Source organism: Mirounga angustirostris, unplaced genomic scaffold (assembly GCF_029215605.1).
Source record: "Mirounga angustirostris isolate CCGP_5_RB_7025 unplaced genomic scaffold, mMirAng1.0.hap1 SCAF_13, whole genome shotgun sequence".
NCBI classification, from domain to species: Eukaryota; Metazoa; Chordata; class Mammalia; order Carnivora; family Phocidae; genus Mirounga; species Mirounga angustirostris.
In genome coordinates, this window is record NW_026991721.1 from 34,151,218 (window position 1) to 34,171,161 (window position 19,944).

At 36.0% G+C, this 19,944-nt stretch overlaps 1 protein-coding gene across 1 annotated transcript in view; it reads right to left on the minus strand.

The window, feature by feature from the left end:
* Positions 1-400: 400 nt before the first annotated feature.
* The window catches only part of LOC123857291 (zinc finger protein 133-like), a 48,022-nt gene continuing 28,478 nt past the window's right edge, over positions 401-19,944 (minus strand). The window contains exon 2 of the mRNA XM_045894000.3: positions 401-4,679. Within this exon, the coding sequence (XP_045749956.1) occupies positions 1,763-3,682 (1,920 nt within the window). The 5' untranslated portion in view covers positions 3,683-4,679 and the 3' untranslated portion in view covers positions 401-1,762. The remainder of the gene's footprint in view (positions 4,680-19,944) is intronic.

Consider the following 19,944-nt stretch of genomic DNA (forward strand, 5'->3'; position numbering starts at 1 on the left):
ATCTGGTCATTTTTAATTATATTCAGAACACTGTGTATTTAAAAAAAAATTCTGGAGACTAATGTATGGATACTTCACATAGAATGCAAGGTCTTTCCTTTATCTGGCAGTTAGGATATGGGCTAATCTTTCTAATTTCTTCAGGAGTTTAGTTATTCTGGGCTGGGTCACAGTGCAATTCTAACAGTGATTATTCCAACCACCAACCAACCCACCATCCCAGGAGTTTCCTTCTTTTCTTTCTTTTCTTTTCTTCCTCCATTCCTCCCAGCCTACCTACCTTTCTTTCCTTCCTTCCTTCCTTCCTTCCTTCCTTCCTTCCTTCCTTCCTTCCTTCCTTCCTTCCTTCCTTCCTCCCTCCCTCCCTCCCTCCCTCCCTCCCTCCCTTCCTTTTTTCCTTTTTTGCTTATGTTTTTACTTTGATACAATATCAAAAAGAGGAAAGTTGCAAGAATAATATAAGGCACTGCTTTTACCTTTTAACTGGATTTACCAATGGTTCAGACTTGTTCCACTTGTGTCCTCTTTCTCCCTCCGTCTGTCTGTCTGTCTGTCTTTCTCTCCCCAGCTCCTGGAAAATGTGTTTGTATTTTATGTATTCATTTTGTTTTCTATGAACATTTTCAGACCACTTTTTTCCTGAACAATTTGTGAATAAGTTGGAGTCATTGTATCTTTTTAACCCTAAACACTGACTTGTATATTTTCAAAGCAAAGATGACCACAGTATGCTGCATTTATCATTGATTTAACATCGATTAAGCAGTATCGTCCAGTCCATAGTCTTTCGTGACTATACTTTTTAAAGTCCACAATCCAATCCTGTATCAAGCGTTGTATGGCCATGTCTCCATAGTCTCCTATAATCTGCAAGTTTGTCAGCCTTTTTGTGTTTTTCCTGGCTTTGATATTTTTAAAAAGTACAGGACAGTTGTTTTGTAAAATATTACTTAAGTTTATTTAATGACTTCTCATGACAAGACTTAAGTAATGGCTTTTTTGGCAGAAATATATTTTAAAAATGATATGGTATCTTTTTCAGTGAATCCTATTAGGAGGCTTATGACGACAATCTGTCTCAATGTTAGTGGTTAACTTTGTTATGGCGGTGTGGGCCAAGTTGCTTCGCTGTAGAGTTACCATTCTCTCCTTGTGATTGTGTGAGTTGGAGTCTTCTGAAAAAGAGGATGGGACTAGATGTGCAAGAGGCTATTGGGAAAACCATATTTGAGAAAATAAATGGAAAGAGTTAAAGAAGGCAGGGGGAGGCATTAGATCTGGATTGAAGGAGAGGGAGGAGGATGGAGGTCTGGGCAGGAGACTCAGCTACAGGAGAGTGTAAGAAATTTTCTTTTGAGCCAATGGCAGGGATCTGGGAGCCAAGCTAGCCTTAAAGGGATCCAAGTCTTACAGGGTGAGAGACTTTCGTTGTGGGAGGCAGTCCTGTGCATCATAGCATGTTTAGCAGCATCCTTGGCCTCTGTCCACTATACGCCGGTGGCATCCTCCCAGTTGTGACGATAAGAAAATGTCTCTAGGTTTCACCAACTGTCACCTAGGCAGGGGATAAAATTGCTTCTAATTGAAGACCATTGTTTTACACAGGTAGGTCTTCTCCTGTCGTCTGATGAAAGTTAGTATCTCTGAAGTCCCACCCTTTGCACACATGAGATTTCCCCTAAAGTTCTCTCTTCTTGCATGATGAGGTATGATCTGATTTATTACTAAAGCCTTGCTTACACTCCTTGTGCATGAAGCTTCTTTATAACAGATGTGTCCTCTGGTGTCTAATAAGGAGTGATTTCAGCCTAAAGCCTTCCCCACACTTACTACAGATATAAGGTTTTTCCCTTGAGTGTGTTCTCTGATGTGTGCTGAGAGTTGCCTTATCACTAAAGCCCCGTTCACACTCCCTGCATACAAAAGGCTTCTCCCCAGAATGTGTCCTCTGGTGTCTTATGAGAGCTGACTTCTGGCTGAAGCCTCTCCCACACTCCCTGCACACAAAGGGCTTCTCCCTTGAGTGGGCCATCTTGTGCCTGACTAGATTTGCTTTCTGGCTAAAGGCTTGCCCACACTCAGTGCAGACATAAGCCTTCTCCCCGGAGTGTGTCCTCTGATGACTGATGAGGTGTGATTTCTGTCTAAAGCCTCGCCCACATTCCCCGCACACAAAAGGCTTCTCTCCTGAGTGCGTCCTCTGATGTGCAACAAGAGTTGACTTATGTCTAAAGCCTCGCCCACATTCTTGGCACACGTAAGGCTTCTCTCCTGAGTGTGTCCTCTGGTGTGTCATGAGAGCTGACTTAACACTAAAGCCTCGACCACACTCTGCACACATATAGGGGTTCTCTCCTGAGTGTGTCCTCTGGTGTGTGGTAAGATTTGACTTATCACTAAAGCCCCGTCCACACTCCCAACACACAAAAGGCTTCTCTCCTGAGTGTGTCCTCTTGTGTTTTATGAGGTACGATTTCTGACTAAAGCTCCGGCCACATTCAGTGCACAAATGAGGATTCTCCCCTGAATGAATCCTCTGATGTTTGCTGAGAGTTGATCTGTCTCTAAAAAGCCTCCCACAATCTCTGCACACATAAGGCTTTTCCCATGAGTGGGTCCTTCGGTGTGTGATAAGGTTTGACTTATCCCGAAAGCCCCGCCCACACTCCTGGCACACAAAGGGCTTCTCCCCCGAGTGTGTCCTCAGGTGTCTGATGAGGGTCGACTTCTGGCTAAAGCTTCGTCCACACTCCTCACATGCGAAAGGCCTCTCCCCAGAGTGTGCCATCTTGTGGGTGACTAGGTTTGACTTCTGGCTAAAGGCTTGCCCACACTCCGTGCAGAGGTAAGGCTTCTCCCCCGTATGTGATCTCTCGTGTGTGATGAGAGCTGATTTATAGCTGAAGCTTCTACCGCACTCACTGCAAAAATAAGGCTTTCCTCCTGAGTGGGTCCTCTGATGAACAAAGAGTGCTGATTTCTGGCTAAAGCCTAACCCGCAATTTCCACAGTTCACTACTTCAAATCCTGAGAAATCAACCCACTTTAATACTTTGTCTGTTTCTAAACGGCTTGCCTTCTCAGCTGAGCTGAGCTTTATTTCCACCACTGTCTTGCCTTCCCTCAAGCTTATTAGCTGTCTGCCAGGTGGGCTGCAGAAAGCTCTGGAGGCAAACCCGCCCCTTGTCCTCTCAAACAATGACTTGGAGCCCTTTTCTCTGTCTTCACCTTCCACTTTGTCATTGCGGAAGCTTTCGTGAGGAAGTGGTTGCTGCTTCTGCTTCGGATAGGCTGGGCAGAGAGTGCCTGCTAGCAAGCCCGGGCAGATCAGAAGGCAATGATCATGTAGCACGTGTTGGCATACTGGCCGACTGCAGAAGTCCAGAGCGGAGGAGGAATCAAGTTGGATTTCTGGCTTTGCATCTGCTGAACAGGGGCTGGGCAGATGTTCACTCTCCTCCTTCCAGGGTTCTTCCCCCTGCTCTAGCAGAACGACAAGTGTTGGCTTGGGAAATGGAGTTCCCAGGGAGACCAAGTTGTTGTAGTTTTCCAGCATCACACACCTGTACAGCATCCTCTGAGCATGGCTCAGCAGCCGCCACTCTTCCCAGGTGAAGTCCACAGCTACATCATGGAATGACACAAAGGCCGATTCTCTCCTGGCTCTTAGCCCCGAGGCCATTTTTCTGGTCTCCTGAATGGTCTCCCTGGAGAAAAGTGAGGTCTTGTCTCAGCTCAGCTTTGGCTCCTGTGCAGGAACTACCCCCAGGGCAGTGTCTACATGTCTGTGTAGCTCCCGGATGTGGGGACTTGTCACTGACAGAGAGGCTACAGCTGGTGGGGACACAGTTGCAGTGTCTGTCCCACGGCAGGTACAACAACTGTAAGGGATGACAGATTAGAGGCAGACTCCTACATCACCTATCTTTCTTTTAGAAGTTTTATAATTTTAGCTTTTACGTGAAGGGTGTGATCTATCTCAAATTCATTTCTGTGTTTGGCATATAATAGAGATCAGTTCTTTTTTTTTTCCGTATGGAAAGGAAGTTTTCCCAACATTTCTTAAAGAGGCTTCTCTTTTCCCTTTGAAGTGCTTGTTGAAACCAGTGGGTTATATAAGTATGAGTCTAATTTTTTACTCTAGTCTGATCTCTGCTATGTTCTGCTAGCTTTCAGTGGTGTCCATACTTGAGCTGGAAGACTTGGCTGCATTTTCAGATAGGCTTGCTTTGTTACTGGTTTCAATTCCACAAAGTTCTGGAATCCAGTCATTTAGAGAATGGCCAAGACTGGGTGACTTCTCTTTACTTACCAGGTCTTTATCCACTGTTTTTTCTCAAGGGTGGGGTGGGGAGAGAGGCACAATTACTTGGCTGAGCTGGGGTTCCTCCAATCTACAGTCCATTTCAACTAGCTCTCGGCATCCTCACTCCTCCCATGGTACTCTGAATCCAAACCTGGCAATGACCCTCAGAAAGAAGTAGCTACTGCTCTCTCCTCTTCTCTGAAGGGTTTGTTTCTCTATAAAATTCAGTTCATTTAGCTTCTTTCAATCCTCCACTCTTCTCTACTTCATAGAAAAATATGATTCTTATACTTTTTGTCTATTTTTCTTGTTGTTACCATTAGAACAAAGCTTTTTCTCTTCTTTTATAGTCTAACTGACAGCAGAAGTATTCCTGGTGGGGAAAAATGAAGGGAGAGATTAGAATTGTTTATGAGGAAAATCAAAAAAGAACTCACATTTTGAATCTTTTGTGTTACTAATTTTTTTCTTCTTATCATAGTTATCATAAATTGGCTATACTTTTGTCTTCAGCCATTGAAATTTACTCATAAGCCTTTAGAAGTATCTAATATTTAACTTTAGTAACATTATTCTAGGATCAAATGTCAAAGTTTTACCTTGCTTTTGTGATAGGGGAGTAAAATGGAATGATAGAGGTCCATATAACAGTCAAAACAACAGGAGTCACCTTAGCAATTTTTTCTCCTCTTATTTTTATTTGGCCATTTAATATGCTATCCAAAAAGGTCTTCTCAATGACCCTTGAGAAGGTTCTTTTCAACAGAGACTGAGGAATACAACAGGTCAGAAGTTTGTTCATTATTTCACAATTAAAGAGGAGCATCATATATATTATTTAAATAAGAAAGAGAATGGTGACTACGATATTATGAAGTGCAGAAATAAGATGTTTTTTTTTTTTTTAAAAAAAAAGTAAGCTAGAGAAATCATTCCTGTTGGTTTAAGTGACACAGTGAAGCTTAAAATGAGGACCCAAGAAGCTGACAGCAGTAACATTTAATTTGGGTCTGGCACAGGCTATTGATTCAGAAGTAAGCCTTGGTCTTGGATTCTAGCTGGCAGCATTTGGACAAGTCCAGTTAAACACAGCTTCACTAAATGTACGGATTGTTTGAAACTGTTTTTGTTTTATTAAAGACAGCATTCACTGTGGTGCTCATACAGTCTTTCAAGGCATATAAGAGAAGTGAATAGACAATCTGAAGGAAGAAAAGAGTCTCCTTGTGTGCTTTCCCTGTTTTTCACTTTTTTACCCATGTTTACCCTCCCCTAGCAATGTTTGAGCATTCAGACTACACAGGGAGGGTATCTGAGTGGCAGCACTCTTCACATAGAGGGGCATGATTAAATGAAAATAATAATGCTTAATAATAAGAATGACAATAATAAAAGAGATTTCTTAATGTTTAATGTAGAAGCCAGCTTATCGGCATTCAAATACAAGCAAAGATCATCCAAGAATCTAATGCTCACTGTAGAATTCTCTCTGGGTAATATGAAAAGACAAAATGCATATTCTCAGTATTTGAGCCTCAGAATTGATACACATTCAGCCTAAAGCAAGATGATTCTCAAAACACCAGTGTAACTCAAGCTACAAATAGGAAGAGGGAAATAGAGGGAATTCTGTGATCCAATAAGTTTGAAAATGATTTGGCCAATCCATTTATACATGTTTCTTAATTGAAAATCTTCTCAGATACTTCAATATGTCTAAATTCACTCTCAGGCATCAAGATAGAGACATAGGATGTAGTGTTTCTGAAACATATTTAATGAAGAAATTCCTTTCCCTAGAATATCTTATGAGACAATTGTTCTAAAAAACATGCTTCAAAAAAATTGGTGTAATTTCAATAAAACTTATGTTGGGTTTTTTTTTTTTTTGGTCTTTGTTTATGTTTTCTCAAAGAACTGCAAGATCTGGAGTTCCTTTTATCCAAAAAATAATCAAATATGTCCAAAAGGAAATGCTTTATTACATTCATAGCTCTTTGAAAATTTTTATGGAAATTGAATCATTTATTTTATAAGAATCCAGATGAACTCAAGATATATGGAAGAAAGTATATAGTATAACATTCATAAAAGATTGGTCTTTGTCCTTGGTTAGTGCTCAAGGGAAGTAAATTATTAAATAGTGGCCCTTGCTTCCCATATTTTCTACGTGCAACATGCTTCATACCCTTGTCAGGATGTTTTGAGGTAGCGTTGTGTTGTTAGTGTTACTGATGTAGATATGTATGTGTGTGTGTGTGTGTGTGTGTTGTGCATTTTAGAACATCTGATGAAACTAAACAGTGAGTTCCATAAGGGAAAAGACCAGCTGTTACCATTTTTTTTTCAGACCTATAACTGTGCCTATAAAACAAACAGAAGCTTCGAAATAAACCACTTCATGTGTCTAAACCACTTCATCTAGGTCTTTTTCAAATCAGTATCTTTTGCATTCTACAGTTTCATTTCATTCTACAGATCATTTTCCTATGATATATAACAATAAATATTTATTAAATGTATAGTATGGCCAGGTGATACAGGCTACATGCTAAGGATTCTTTTATTTTCACTGGCCATTTATCAAGGAGCTTAAAAAATTAGAGCACAATTAATTTCCTAATATGGAGGTAGTTTGAGCTTAATAACTTTAATTAAGAAACCTAAACAGCTGTGAAGAAACCACTACTGCGGTATCATTCAGGTTACTGAGGGCTCTCTGCTTGATCAAGAGAAGTAAAGGCATTTATTCATCCTTAACCACCTGGAGAGCAATATATCAAAGGTATAATTAGAGAATGGATAGAGGCTAATGCTTTTCTTTCCAGGTGAACAATAATAAATGAATGTCAATTTCAGCACAAGGTTTGGGGATTAAATATAAGGAGCAACTTATAAATATCTCACGTACCAGAGGACCTCTGAATGGCACACCAAAATTTCAACCAGGGGACTGTGGTGGTCAGTGGTGGGGGCAGGAATAAAGGCAAGACCATGTGGGAAATGAGGGTGAGGGTGGGAGTAGGAGTAGGTTCAGTTAGATCAAATGCCAACAGAGTAAAACTGAAAGAAACTAAAAGAGTGAAATAAAGATTCATATTCTCATAATAGTGCATTGGCAAAGGAATGAAGTTTAATATTTAAGAATGAGTCATAGCGATCCTGGACAATGATCTTGGCAACACTAGTACACAGTACCTTCTATGTAAAATCTGTCATTCTAAGTTTTCTATAGAAATAATATTGTGTGTGTGTGTGTGTATTTATAATATGAGGTATATGTTATCTTGTTCCTCATCTGAGGAATGAGGCCCTGACGTGGTAAGGTTAAGTCATTTCCCAAAGTCTTAGAGTAAAAGACAAAAACAACATGAGACAGAATCTCTTATTATATGATAATTGTCCTTCTCTGCTTGACTTACTTCACTTAGCATAACCCTGTCCAGTTCCATCCATGTCGATGCAAATGGTGGGTATTCATCCTTTCTGATAGCTGAGTAATATTCCATTGTATATATGGACCACATCATTTTATCCATTCATCTGTTGAAGGGCATCTCGGCTCCTTCTGCAGTTCGGCAAACCCTTGTGTTGAGGACTAACTTTCAATAAATCACAGTGTGGGTGTTTTTAAGTATTATTAGTGAATCTCTTACCACTTCTATGCAATCTGTGGTTTAATAGTTACAAAACACAAGTCCACTTGGATTAAAAAAAACATTCTGGGGAAATTAAATCACTTTCCCAAGGTCATGCTCCAGAGCCCATGCGCTTGACCCCTTTACAGTAATTCGTCCGGCTATGCAAAGTGAGCTTGTGTTCCCCGTAGGAATCCCAAACTACTGCAAGAAGCCGAATTCCAAAATTAAAATAAAATAAATTGAAGTATAATAGCATGGATTAACGTTAAGTACACTTGACTTTCTTTGGAAATGAGCAGGAAATTCTTTTGAATCTAGCCAAACTAAGTGCACAAAGTTTGGCATTTGCTTACTTCCCATGTTAGGCCATCCTTTCCCTCCTAGATCTATCTTCTTTCTTGAAGACTTCTCTGAGTTCCTGCTCCTAATTTTCAGTACCTGATTCCCCATAGATCCATGTTCTACACCAGTATAGACCAACAGTAACTGGTACCAGTTGACCTTTTAATAGTCAGCTTAGAAATAGCAACCGACACAGACATGTAACCACTAATATAGGTTTGAGGTTGAAAGACGTGGAGATTTTGCAATCTGAGATAACACTTCTTAGATACTCACCTACTCTTCCTTGACCCTTTAGCTCTAAAATTCTCTACACCTTTAAAAAAAATCTCACTGTAATATTCCAAAAGACAAAACATATTTATTGGAGGAAAAACATATATATATATATATATATATATATATATATATATATATGTACAAAGAAAGAAGAAAGCAAGGAAACCCTCCAAACTCTTCCTATCTGGAGACATCCATTGTTAACCCCTTGGTGCACTGATTTCTAGATCCTTTGATGAGAGATTAGGTCCTCTATCCTCTGAGTCATGACAGCTCTTTGCGCACTCAAACACAATTATTTTGAACTTTAGTTTTTCTCCACTCAAAATTTAGAAACAAACAAAAGCCAAAACAAAAACCCAACACATTTCTTCTTAGCATTAAATGTTTAGAACCATCCCAATACATCCCAGTGTCATTTTGCCAGTGAAAGGAATAAGAGATATTTTCTGTCCCTCTGAAAAAATTATGATGAAGCAAGGTTTTGTATATCTAGCAGTCTCTCTTACTGAGCTTTGTCTGAGCCAGGAGTTCAAAAGTGAGGCATAACAAAACAGTTTAGAATGTTGACACATATTTAAAATTGGACTTTATGTAATTGTTTGACATATAGCTTTGGGGTAAAAACATAATAAAAATGAGATTTCTACTTATGTTTTGCTTACCTTATATAGAGCAGTAAAATTAATTAGTTAATTGATAAGAATTTGTGACAAATAAATATTTTATCTTTCCTCATTTTCAAGATATGGTAAATTGATGAATATTTCTTCTAATGAACACTATCCAATAAAAACAACTTGGAATAAAATAATGTAAGATAGTATGAAAGTAGAATTAGGGAGGCTCATTAAAATCTGTACATCTTCCAAGCATGTACAGTGTTGAATAATTCATTAGCTGTCTAACACATTTACACACCCTTAAAAACCATACAAACTGATTTTATTACTGGGTTTTTATTATTTCATTTTCAAAAAGGATTATATATTTTTTCATCTGTGAGGCTTCTAAGGTTTAAATGCAAAATAATTAACATTGAGTTCTTGCTAATTAAATCAGCAGAGGAGATTTAACTGACACTATGCTAGGTTCTCAAATTAAAAGTCTGTCTCATTGCATTAAACAGAATTCATTTATCACAAATAAACTCTCAGCCTATTTATTTGATATGACAGTTAATGGGTAAAGAAAATGAATCTTCCCAGTGTTGTAGGCAACAAATGCACAGTTGTCTTACTTCTAATTGTCTGATCTAGAATGTCTGAAGCAAAAAAAAAAAAAAAAAAAGGATATAAACACTATTGTCTTTAAACTGAACTGGAATATAATAAAACCTAAAGAAAGTTTCATTTCAATAAGTTGAGTAGTGCTCTTGAACTAAATAAAAAGAATAAGAATTTTCAAAATGTATGCATAAACATATATAAGCTCTACTCAAACATGATTAAACACCAGGGGATGTATGGTAACTTAAATTATAAAACAGACATAATATTGAAACAGCTAGGGTATCCTGTGCTTCTTTTAAATATCATAAAATATCTCTATCCTAGAAATTCTGTCACCAATTTCTTTTAATATATTCACTTATTAATTTATTTATATTTATTGAATTCCTTTTAATGGCAACCACTATGCTAAATGCTACAAACGTAAGTATAAGGAACAGCATATATCTGTTGGCTCAAATTCTTCCTTGTAATGTACTCTATGGAAAATTTCTGAGAATTTTGAGTATGAGTAAAACAGATATGAACTTATGGATGTAACTTACAATCTGTCTCTGTTAGGATATAAGTCTATTTTGACTGGCACAGAAACTGTACTTAATATCAGTGGCTTAAATAAATACCAATAATAGATTTCTAAGTTTAATTTTTAACATATGCTTGAGGGATTTCCTCTCAAAATTAACTAATTTTAGAATTGACCACATTCATTAAAGTATTTTCTTCATATTTTTTAAAATATCATAAGTTGATTTTCTAAACTGCCATATTCTTAACATACAACTGAATTTTTTTTAAGTGATTTTCTTTTTAATGTATCTGCATTAGAATATACTTAGCTAACTCAGTTTCACATGACTTTGACTTGCTACTGAGTATATTTTATCAATATATCACATAAAATGCCTTGATTTTCAAGCAAGGGTCAAGAAAAAACAAATAATCTTCAATGATCCTGTAATAATTTCAGTACCAACATGATTTAAGGTTTGATCAGAGTCAGGAATGTGGATTTGTAAGGCGAACAAATCAAATGCTAAAACAAAGCAGTTTGAGTATTTATAATAACTTTGCTCCTATAATTCTGCAAAAATATGTTTCTATGCCATAGAAAAATGGGGAATGGAAGTAGTAATAAATCAGCATTGCTATAGTGGTCTTGGACATCATGCAAGCACCTAAAATAAATTGTATCTTACACTAACAGAACATATTTCTCTTATTGTTGATATTTCACAATGTTCTCTGACAGTTAAACTAGTTCAGTCAAGTACGGTCAGCCTAGCAAATAGTAAATATTTTACAGGGTTTCCATTATCAGGAGAATAAACTAGAAAAGAAAGAAGCCCTTTTTCTTTCTAAAAGGAAAACCAGATTCTGGATTTTAAGGAACACTATTTTTATTTTTTATTACTATTCTTCTTCTTCTTATTATTATTATTATTTTCACTAGGGAGACAATGGAAACAGGAGTAAAGAATTAGGTATATAGAGATATCAAAGTCCAAAATCCTGATTTCATCAGGGAGCCACCATACTAGTCCTAAAATGCCTAATTTTAGACTTCTCTTTCTGTGATAAAGAAATGAAATCCTTATTTTGTTTAAGCTATTGTTTAACTTTGTTGGTTTTCTTTAACTGAATGCAGTTGCTATTAGTACATTAGCTTTACCCTCATGGGTATGATATAAAATTCAATCAGAATTTTAGTTTAAAAATTAAAAAAAGCTTTATTCATAAATGAGTACTAATAATTATTTTAATAAGTGAGAGGATCAAATAAGAACAGAGTGGTAGGGGACTTACCACAATGCCTGTCACACAATTTGTAGCCTGTGAATCACCATAATTATTGTTATGTGCTATTTGAGAAGCAACGTTTTTCATTTCTTTTTTTCTTTTAATTTTTTTCATTTTATATTACACCTGAGACACAAATCAGGCAATAAAAGAGTTAATGACTTGATTTTTAAGATAAATGTAATTGTGTTTCTTCTCAGGTCTTTTACTCCTCCACACCCCCAGAGGGGGAGAGAGAGAGATGGTGGTGGGGAGGGGCTGAGGGAGAGAGAGAATCTTAAGCAGGTTCCACGCCCAGCGCGGAGCTGACACAGGGCTCAATCTCAGGACCCTGAGATCATGACCTGAGCTGAAATCAAGAGTAGGACGCTTAACCAACTGAGGCACCCAGGCACCCTCATGTCTTTTTGTTCTTAAATCTAACATACAAATAATCACAAATTATAAACACAGTCATTTTGCTGGATGCACTGGCCAGCATATATGATACACAGCTTTTAAAGTTTATTTTTCTAAAACTTGCACTGAATTTAGGCCTTTGAAAAATTCTAAATGCACTTACCTGTTTATGTCAAGATACTGGGGTGGGGGGAGTGCATTAAAATTGGATGAGCTAAAGCTATCATGAAAACAAAAGAGACAGAAAAAAAAGAAAAAAAAAGAGAGAAGAAAGAAAGAAAGAAGAAAGAAAAGAAAGAAAGATAAAAAAGAAAGAAGAAAGAAAGAAAGAAAGAAAGAAAGAAAGAAAGAAAGAAAGAAAGAAAGAAAGAAAGAAAGAAAGAAAGAAAGAAAGAAAGAAAGAAAGAGAGGAGGGAGAAAGGAAGGAAGGAAGGGAGGGAGGGAAACTATTATGAGTTTAATTTCAGTTTCCATGCCTTTTAAATAAATGTTTGGCTTTTTACAAGGCTCTAGAAAGACACAATACTGTCAGTTTATTTAGGAAGAAAAATAGAGTGCAGACTTTTTCCATCTGTAATCTAAGAGATATCCCATGTTCAAGCTCCCCAAGGGTCCTTGTGTCTGTGGTTTGAACGACTAAATCTGTATAAGGAATCTTGGTTTGGAGAGAGGATCAAGCCAAGTTTGTCAAACTGGTTAGGTCAGTTGCAAACCATAAGTAAAGAAATTACCCAGAGGGTCTTCAGGGAGTTTATGATCTTAAACATTACATTTTGAATTTAACAGTCCTTATCTTGCCCAAGAGTCAAAAAAACAGACACATAGGCATCCCTAGAAATAGAGCTTTTCTAGTGTAGCTTTAAATCCACATGTATTTCCATTTACTAATGTTTAAAAACAAAAACAAAAATGAAAACATGAACATAAAATAGAAACTTGGTCTTACAAATTTTCCATCCATAGTTAATATGTTTATTTAAAATTTCACTAATCGATAACAGCCATTATTTTATGCCACTTGACTTGACATAACCATTATTTAAAAATATGTTCCATTAAAAAATGTTCCATTATTGACTTTTTTCTTAGCTGTATAATTGATACTCTTTTTGTCAATGTCTTATACTTTTAATATACATTTATTTGACACAAAATATGGAAAGATCTTGTTTTCTTTTCACTCTCTTGCTATTAATCTCTTTTTCTCACATTTTAACCCACTTTTTCTATTTGAGTGAATTCCAAAGAGATATTGTCTCACTGACTAGTCATCAGTGTCTAATCAAGACGGTGTTTCAGCTGCCCCAGGCTACTCTGGGTCTCTAGCCCTGTTATCCCTATGCCACTAGTTTGGATAGTCTATATTCACACTCTAATAATTCTCAATACATTAAGATGCTAATGAATCTAGTAGTCATTTGCTTATTCATTCACTGAACCAAGAATAACCGCTATGCTCATACACACTCCTTGGCAACCACAGCGCTGAGTAATGGAGAAACAAGAGCTCCTGCTCTCATGTATTTCTAGGCTGATGGAGAATACAGACAGGAAAATAGGAAATTATAAACAAGTGTGGTAATACCACAGTGTAAGTTCTGGTCGACTGAAGCACACAGGAGGTATGCAAGTTGGAGTGTCAGGGAAGATTTCCTGAAGGAAATAGTAGCTGCAGCATAAAGAATAAAGAGCTGTTAACTAGGGAAAGATAGGGTGGTGGGACAGACAGCGATATAGAACATTCTGGGCAGAAGGATCAGAAAGAGCTTAGCAGATGTGAGAAAGTGAAATTAATACTATATGTCCTGAGAGAGAGAGAGAGTCTGGTAAGAGTAAGCACAGGAGGGAAACTCTAATAGAGGCTGGGGTAATGAGCTGAAAGAAAACCTCGGAGGGCATTACATTGGTAAACAATGTAAATAATAGAGATGAATGTGACTTAAGTTAGAAGAGGGGTCTGGTAAAGGCCTCTAATTTTCTAGGCTTCCATGAATCAGCCACAGGAGAATGGTCAATAGAACATAAACACAATTCTCCACATTAGTGTGTTTTTCAGACTCTTAACTCTTTCTAAGGTGCCTTCTTTCATCTCTCTCCAAATTTCACACCCTCTTTGATGTAGCCATCAAATGCATCCTCCCTCATGAAGCCTCCATTGAATTAACTGAATAAATGTATTTCTCCTTTCTCTGGTTCTGTACAACTCTGTTTAGTTATTTTTCCCCCTTATATAATATCTTGAACACATATTCTTGAGCTGTATATATTTGTAAACTTACCTTCCTCTCCCACTAGACGAGGAGAGGTCTTAAACATCTTAGAATCCCTATAATATGGTCATTCATATTTTTATTATTAAATCACACATTATTAAATTAAATAACACTAATTAGGCATGGGCGAAAACATTAAAAAAGAAATGTTATGGTTTTTCATAAGGCTTACACATTATAACAAAACATTATTTCACCAAATGTGTAAGCCTGTTTGGGGTGGGGAGGTTGGAAACTCACACAAGGTTATTTTATTTGTTTATTTTTTAAACAATCATCTGATTCTTAACTGTCAGTTTAGCTGATACTACTGAAACTATAATGTATAATCGAATGCATTTTTTCAGTTGGAAGAGCACCACCGTTCACCATTGATTAAAAAAACAACTGGGTAATTTCTTTACTTATGGTTTGCAACTGACCTAACCAGTTTGACAAACTTGGCTTGATCCTCTCTCCAACTTTGTGCAGAAAGAAATTGTTTTAGCTTTTGCTTTGTGTATGCATGTGTGTGTGTGAACAAATTTATAGATTTCATACTCTGTGAATTTGAAAGAACCTTAAAAAAATCTGATTGAGCTGACAATCCCTCAATTCCCTTGAACATACCCTGTCAAAAGATGATCTAATAGAGATGGGGAACTCGCTACCTGTCAAAACCTACAATTTTCATCTCTGGGTAGCACTAAAATTCTGCCTCCTCTTGAACGCAAACTCATCTCCTTAAATTCTGGCATTTGATCTTGATTATACCATTATGAAGCCAAAGAGAAGAGTTTCCAACTCTTTCCTACGTGGTATCTTTCAAATATCTGAGACTGACACAACATCTTCATCCTATCATCTAATCTTCTTCAGGGTAGACATATCCAGTTCCCTCATCTCTTATTCAGAATGCTTTCAAAATGTCCTCACAGCCCTGAATGGGTTCAGTTTGGGTTTTATTTTTTCTTAAAACAGCAGCCAGAACTGAATAGGATGCTAAAGATGTACCCTTGGCCAGCCAAGTGGGAGTCCCAGTTTCTTTTCTGAGATATTGTTTTTCTATTAATTCCGAGTTGGATTATATTAATTTTCTTGGCAACTAAATTCCACTCATGTGTAACCAAATGATCAGTTAACTAAGATGCTTAAGATGTTTTCAATATATGCTACATGCAGAGGCACATAAGATATAAGATAAGGTAAATTTTAGTCTACTGAAATCCTTTTAGAGTCTGAATCTAATAATCCTTGATGGCAATGAATAGCCAACACTGAAACTTACGAGCATTTTGGTAGACAAACTCAGATACCCCACCAGGCATTCATAAAATCAATAACATGTCATCTGTTAATTAAAATATTTTAAAGAAACAAAATCAAGATTTTTTTTGGTAATTTAGTGAAAACAATAGGGATCAAATTGTATTTTCAAAGGACTTAAAAATAGGCTAAATTGAAACACGAAGGAAAACATTTTTCTAATAAATACTATTAATAAAAATTAAATCAGTAGTTTAAAGTTATATACACAGTATGAAGCCTAATATTTCTTCACAAAACAATTTCACATTTCATCATTTCATCTTAAATGTACACCTTCTAAAATAAACTTTATTTTATTACGAAACCTAGTAAGACATTTCAAAACAAGAAAAATTAATGTGTTACAAGCCTATGACCAAACAGATCAGAATTTTCATTTTCTTATTTTTTTAAGCTTTTCATTCTCTTGTTTTCTCTTAGTCTTGATCCAAATACGTGAATAAAATGTATGCATATTTTAAAATATTTTCTTTACTTCTATGACTATATTTCACAGGATATGTCTGACATTTCATACATTTATTTTTAGAATGTTCAGGAAGTAAATCAGCCTAGTAGAAAAATCAAGCTCTGCCTACCCGAATGATTTCAGTTTTCTGAAGTCGCAGTTCTCAATTTAGCCTTTCATGTTCTCCCTGTTGGCACTTTAGACTGGATACGAAGCTAAAGCGCAGCCATCGGCACTTTCGTGTCCCATTTACAAAGAAAAGCAAACATCAAACTTCCCGTCTTCTGTATGCTACAGAGCACTTGCGCCAGAAGGAAAAACAGTTTCCAGTGTGGCCTGCCCAAAATCTTTCTTCTTCAGAACTGTAGACAAAAACACTCTCAAGGTCTTCTCAGTCCCGGGAGAGCCAGAGGACTCTCATGACTATGGGAGTTTTACTCATCTCTTCTCATAGAGAGAGAGAGTTACTACTCAGGGAAATGGTCTGTTTCAATAACTTAAATGTGAAAATTGATTTTTTTAGCATTTAAAATGTAAAAGTGGGGGAGGACACAGAAATGATGTGGGCACGGATGTACCGCAGCCCAGCTCACAACTGACATTCTCATTTGGGTCTCTGGGTATCTGAAACAACGTGCACGGAATGGTAAATAAACCTCCAAAAGAAAAAGAAAAAAAACTACCTTTAAGCAAGAAGATTTTTGAAAAAAAAAGAAAAAGATTTCTGCTATAAAACATATCTGGAATTATGAGAAGAGTATATTATCCCATAGCTATGAAGTGATCTAATTTACCTAAAGGCTTCAGTCTAAAAATCAGTTCCTTGTTAAAGATTTTGTATGAGTACTTGCCTCTTCTAAGAATTTAAGAATTTAGAAGTTAAGATCGACACCTAGACAAAAATGAAAGAGAGCAAACTTCTAATCTAATGAAGTTTCAGATGTACATATTTTCTATTTTGTATAGGAAATGTATATATTCCCTATTTTGTTTTTCATGAGCTTCATTTTAGTAATGGGAGAAAAAAGGGGCTATACTGAATGTGCATTATGAATGAAGCAATTTCAGTGCATTTTATCATTTATTTGTAATTATAAGTATTAAAGGTATAAATACTCCCATTTTGAAATTAGGCTGTTTTAAGCAGGTCAAGTAACCCGGATAAAATTAAACAGTTGATAAGCTTTACAGCTGAATTTTAATTCAGATACTTTGATACTAAGTCTGAAAACACTTTTGGCTTTGATATATAAACACTAAGTATATTTATACAAGTGTCCCCCAACACGCACATACTTAAGCTTAAAACAGGGTTGGCAGACATTTTTTGTAAAGGACCAGAAAGGAAGTATTTTAGGTTTTGCTAGATGTATGAGCTCTGTCACAGCTATTCAGTGTTGCCAATATAATGTGAAAGCAACCATGAGCAATATGTAATCAAATGAGCAAGGTTGTGGTCCAATGAAACTTTATTTACAAAACTGGTTGAAGGCCAGATTTGGCTTATGGGTGGTAGTTTGCCTACCCCTGGCTTAAAATAATGCAAAACCCAGAATAAAGTTTTTACCTTCTGCCACAATAACATGAAAAATAATTGAAATGTTAACATAATGTAACAAGGAATAATTGTATAATAGAATTCAAAGTTAAAAAGCAAGAGAAAAACAACAGCAGCAGTTTAGAGGGAGCAAATAAAAAAATATCTAAACTCTTCCTAATATTTTACCTATAGTTTATGCAGGTTTCAAGAGAGAAGCTGAATTGAAAAGCAACAGGAACTTAACAGAGACAACATACATAGTGAATTAAAACCAGGAGAGGTCAGGAACATGGGACCAATATGCAGAAAGAAAATCTCAAAAGTTCCTGTGGTAAAAATGCAATTATCTAGAAGAAGAACTGCACATCTGTAGAAGTCAAGGTGGCTGGAGTCTCGTGTGCACAATACCATAGAAGAGAGGGCTACACAAAAGAGAGCTCCAGAGATCTGCAAAAACAGTCATCCTAGAGCTCTTAGCTGAGAAATGATTCACATGTAATGGTGAAGAAACTAACCCAGACCAGTGAAAGAACAATCTATAAGGATTATATTTCCACTTAATCTGAAACAAAACCAGAGTCAGGAATAATTCTTGTTGTCACAAGCCAAAATGGAAAACAACTCATGATTCAGAGAGCATCAAGTAGAGTTATCAGAAGGGTTTTGGCCAGGTAGTGGGGCAAGATAAGTCAGAAACTCAAGGCTGCGCTGGTTTCATTGAACAGATTTTAAAAGCAAGCCTCTAGGGAATCAAATGTTTTCAAAATAACTTAAATGTGCTTCAGAACAAGATCAAGAATATTTATAGGGATATGAAAATATCCAATACCCAAAAAAGCAAAATTCACAGCAGTTGGTATTCAATAAAAAATTATCTGTATGCAAAAAAGCAGACAATCCATAAGAAGGTGAAAATTTAATCAATAGAAAGAGACCCAGAAATGGCACAAATGATAGAATTAATAAACAAGAGCATGCAAGCAGTTATTATAACTATATAACTATAACTTGAACTATATACAGCTCAAGAAGGTAGAGGAATGCTGAGATTTTGAATGGTGGATGTAGAAAATCCAAACCATAATCTAAATCAAACTTTAGACAAATAGAAAAATAAACACTGTCTGAAATAACACATGCAATAGCTGAGATTAAAGGCATATCAGTTACTGCAGAAGAAAATATTAGTGAACTTGAAGACATTACAATAGAAACTATCTAAAATAAAATACAGACCAAGAAGAGAGAGATTAGAAAATAAAATATAAACAGCATCAGAGAGCCATGGAACAATTTCAAACAACTTAATACACATACATATAATTGGAATCCCTCAGTGAAATGGATCAGGAAAAATACTTGAAGAAGTAATACAAAAATATCTTCCAGTTGAATAAAAACTATAAACCCACAGATCTAAGAAGCTCAATTAATCCTTAACACAAAATATATTTTGGAATTTTTCCTTCAGACAGTTTCTTAAAAACATAGAATAAACAGAAATATTACTTAACTTTTTTCCATCATTATAAAAGCTTTTATTCATTTTTAAGTTTATGGTACAACTAAATTATTTTTTCCCAAGGGAATCTACATGGATATGCATTTTTAAGTTATCATATATAAAAATGATGTTTTGTCCATCACACATAAAAGAGCATTTGGATATAAAGCAGTTGGGATAACTAATTCTTCACCCATTTATGTCAACCTTTACTCATGTATTTTGTAGGTTAGTGTTCCCATAAATTAAAATGTTAAAATTAGGAATTCTATATACTGAGGTAATGTCCATCCCCTAAATTTCTATATACTGAGGTAACTGAGGTAACTGAGGTAACGTCCATCCCGCATTTCCTTTTATGAGGACCTGCCTAATGAAACAAAAATTTTCTCATCCTTGCCAACATAATTACTTATTGTGAAAAACCAAATTGTTTGCATCCTTGATCTTTCCTTTTCAAACAGAAATATCAAAAAATACACACAATTGCATATTTGAATCCAGCAAGGAATATTTTTTTTTACCTTAGGATTCATCTTACAGGAAAGCAACGTAACATGCCATTCAAATTGATAGAAGATGTCAAAATTTTTGCTTTATTATTATCATCAGTTCTATTTTTGCCCTTTCTAAGGCTTTAAAAAAAAATAAAAACAAACTTTCGCACGAACTTCACTATTCTTTAAAAGAATTATTTTTATTTACAAGACTATATATAGGTGCAATTTATTATTTCAAAAGTTTTTTGTTACTTTAGGTCTAAAAATCTCAATTCACTTTCTGGTACTGTGACAATTGCTCGTTACTCATATTCATGTCATCTTTTTTTTTTTTTCCACTTAAAAGTGGGGAGAGTTCAACTCAGTCAATCT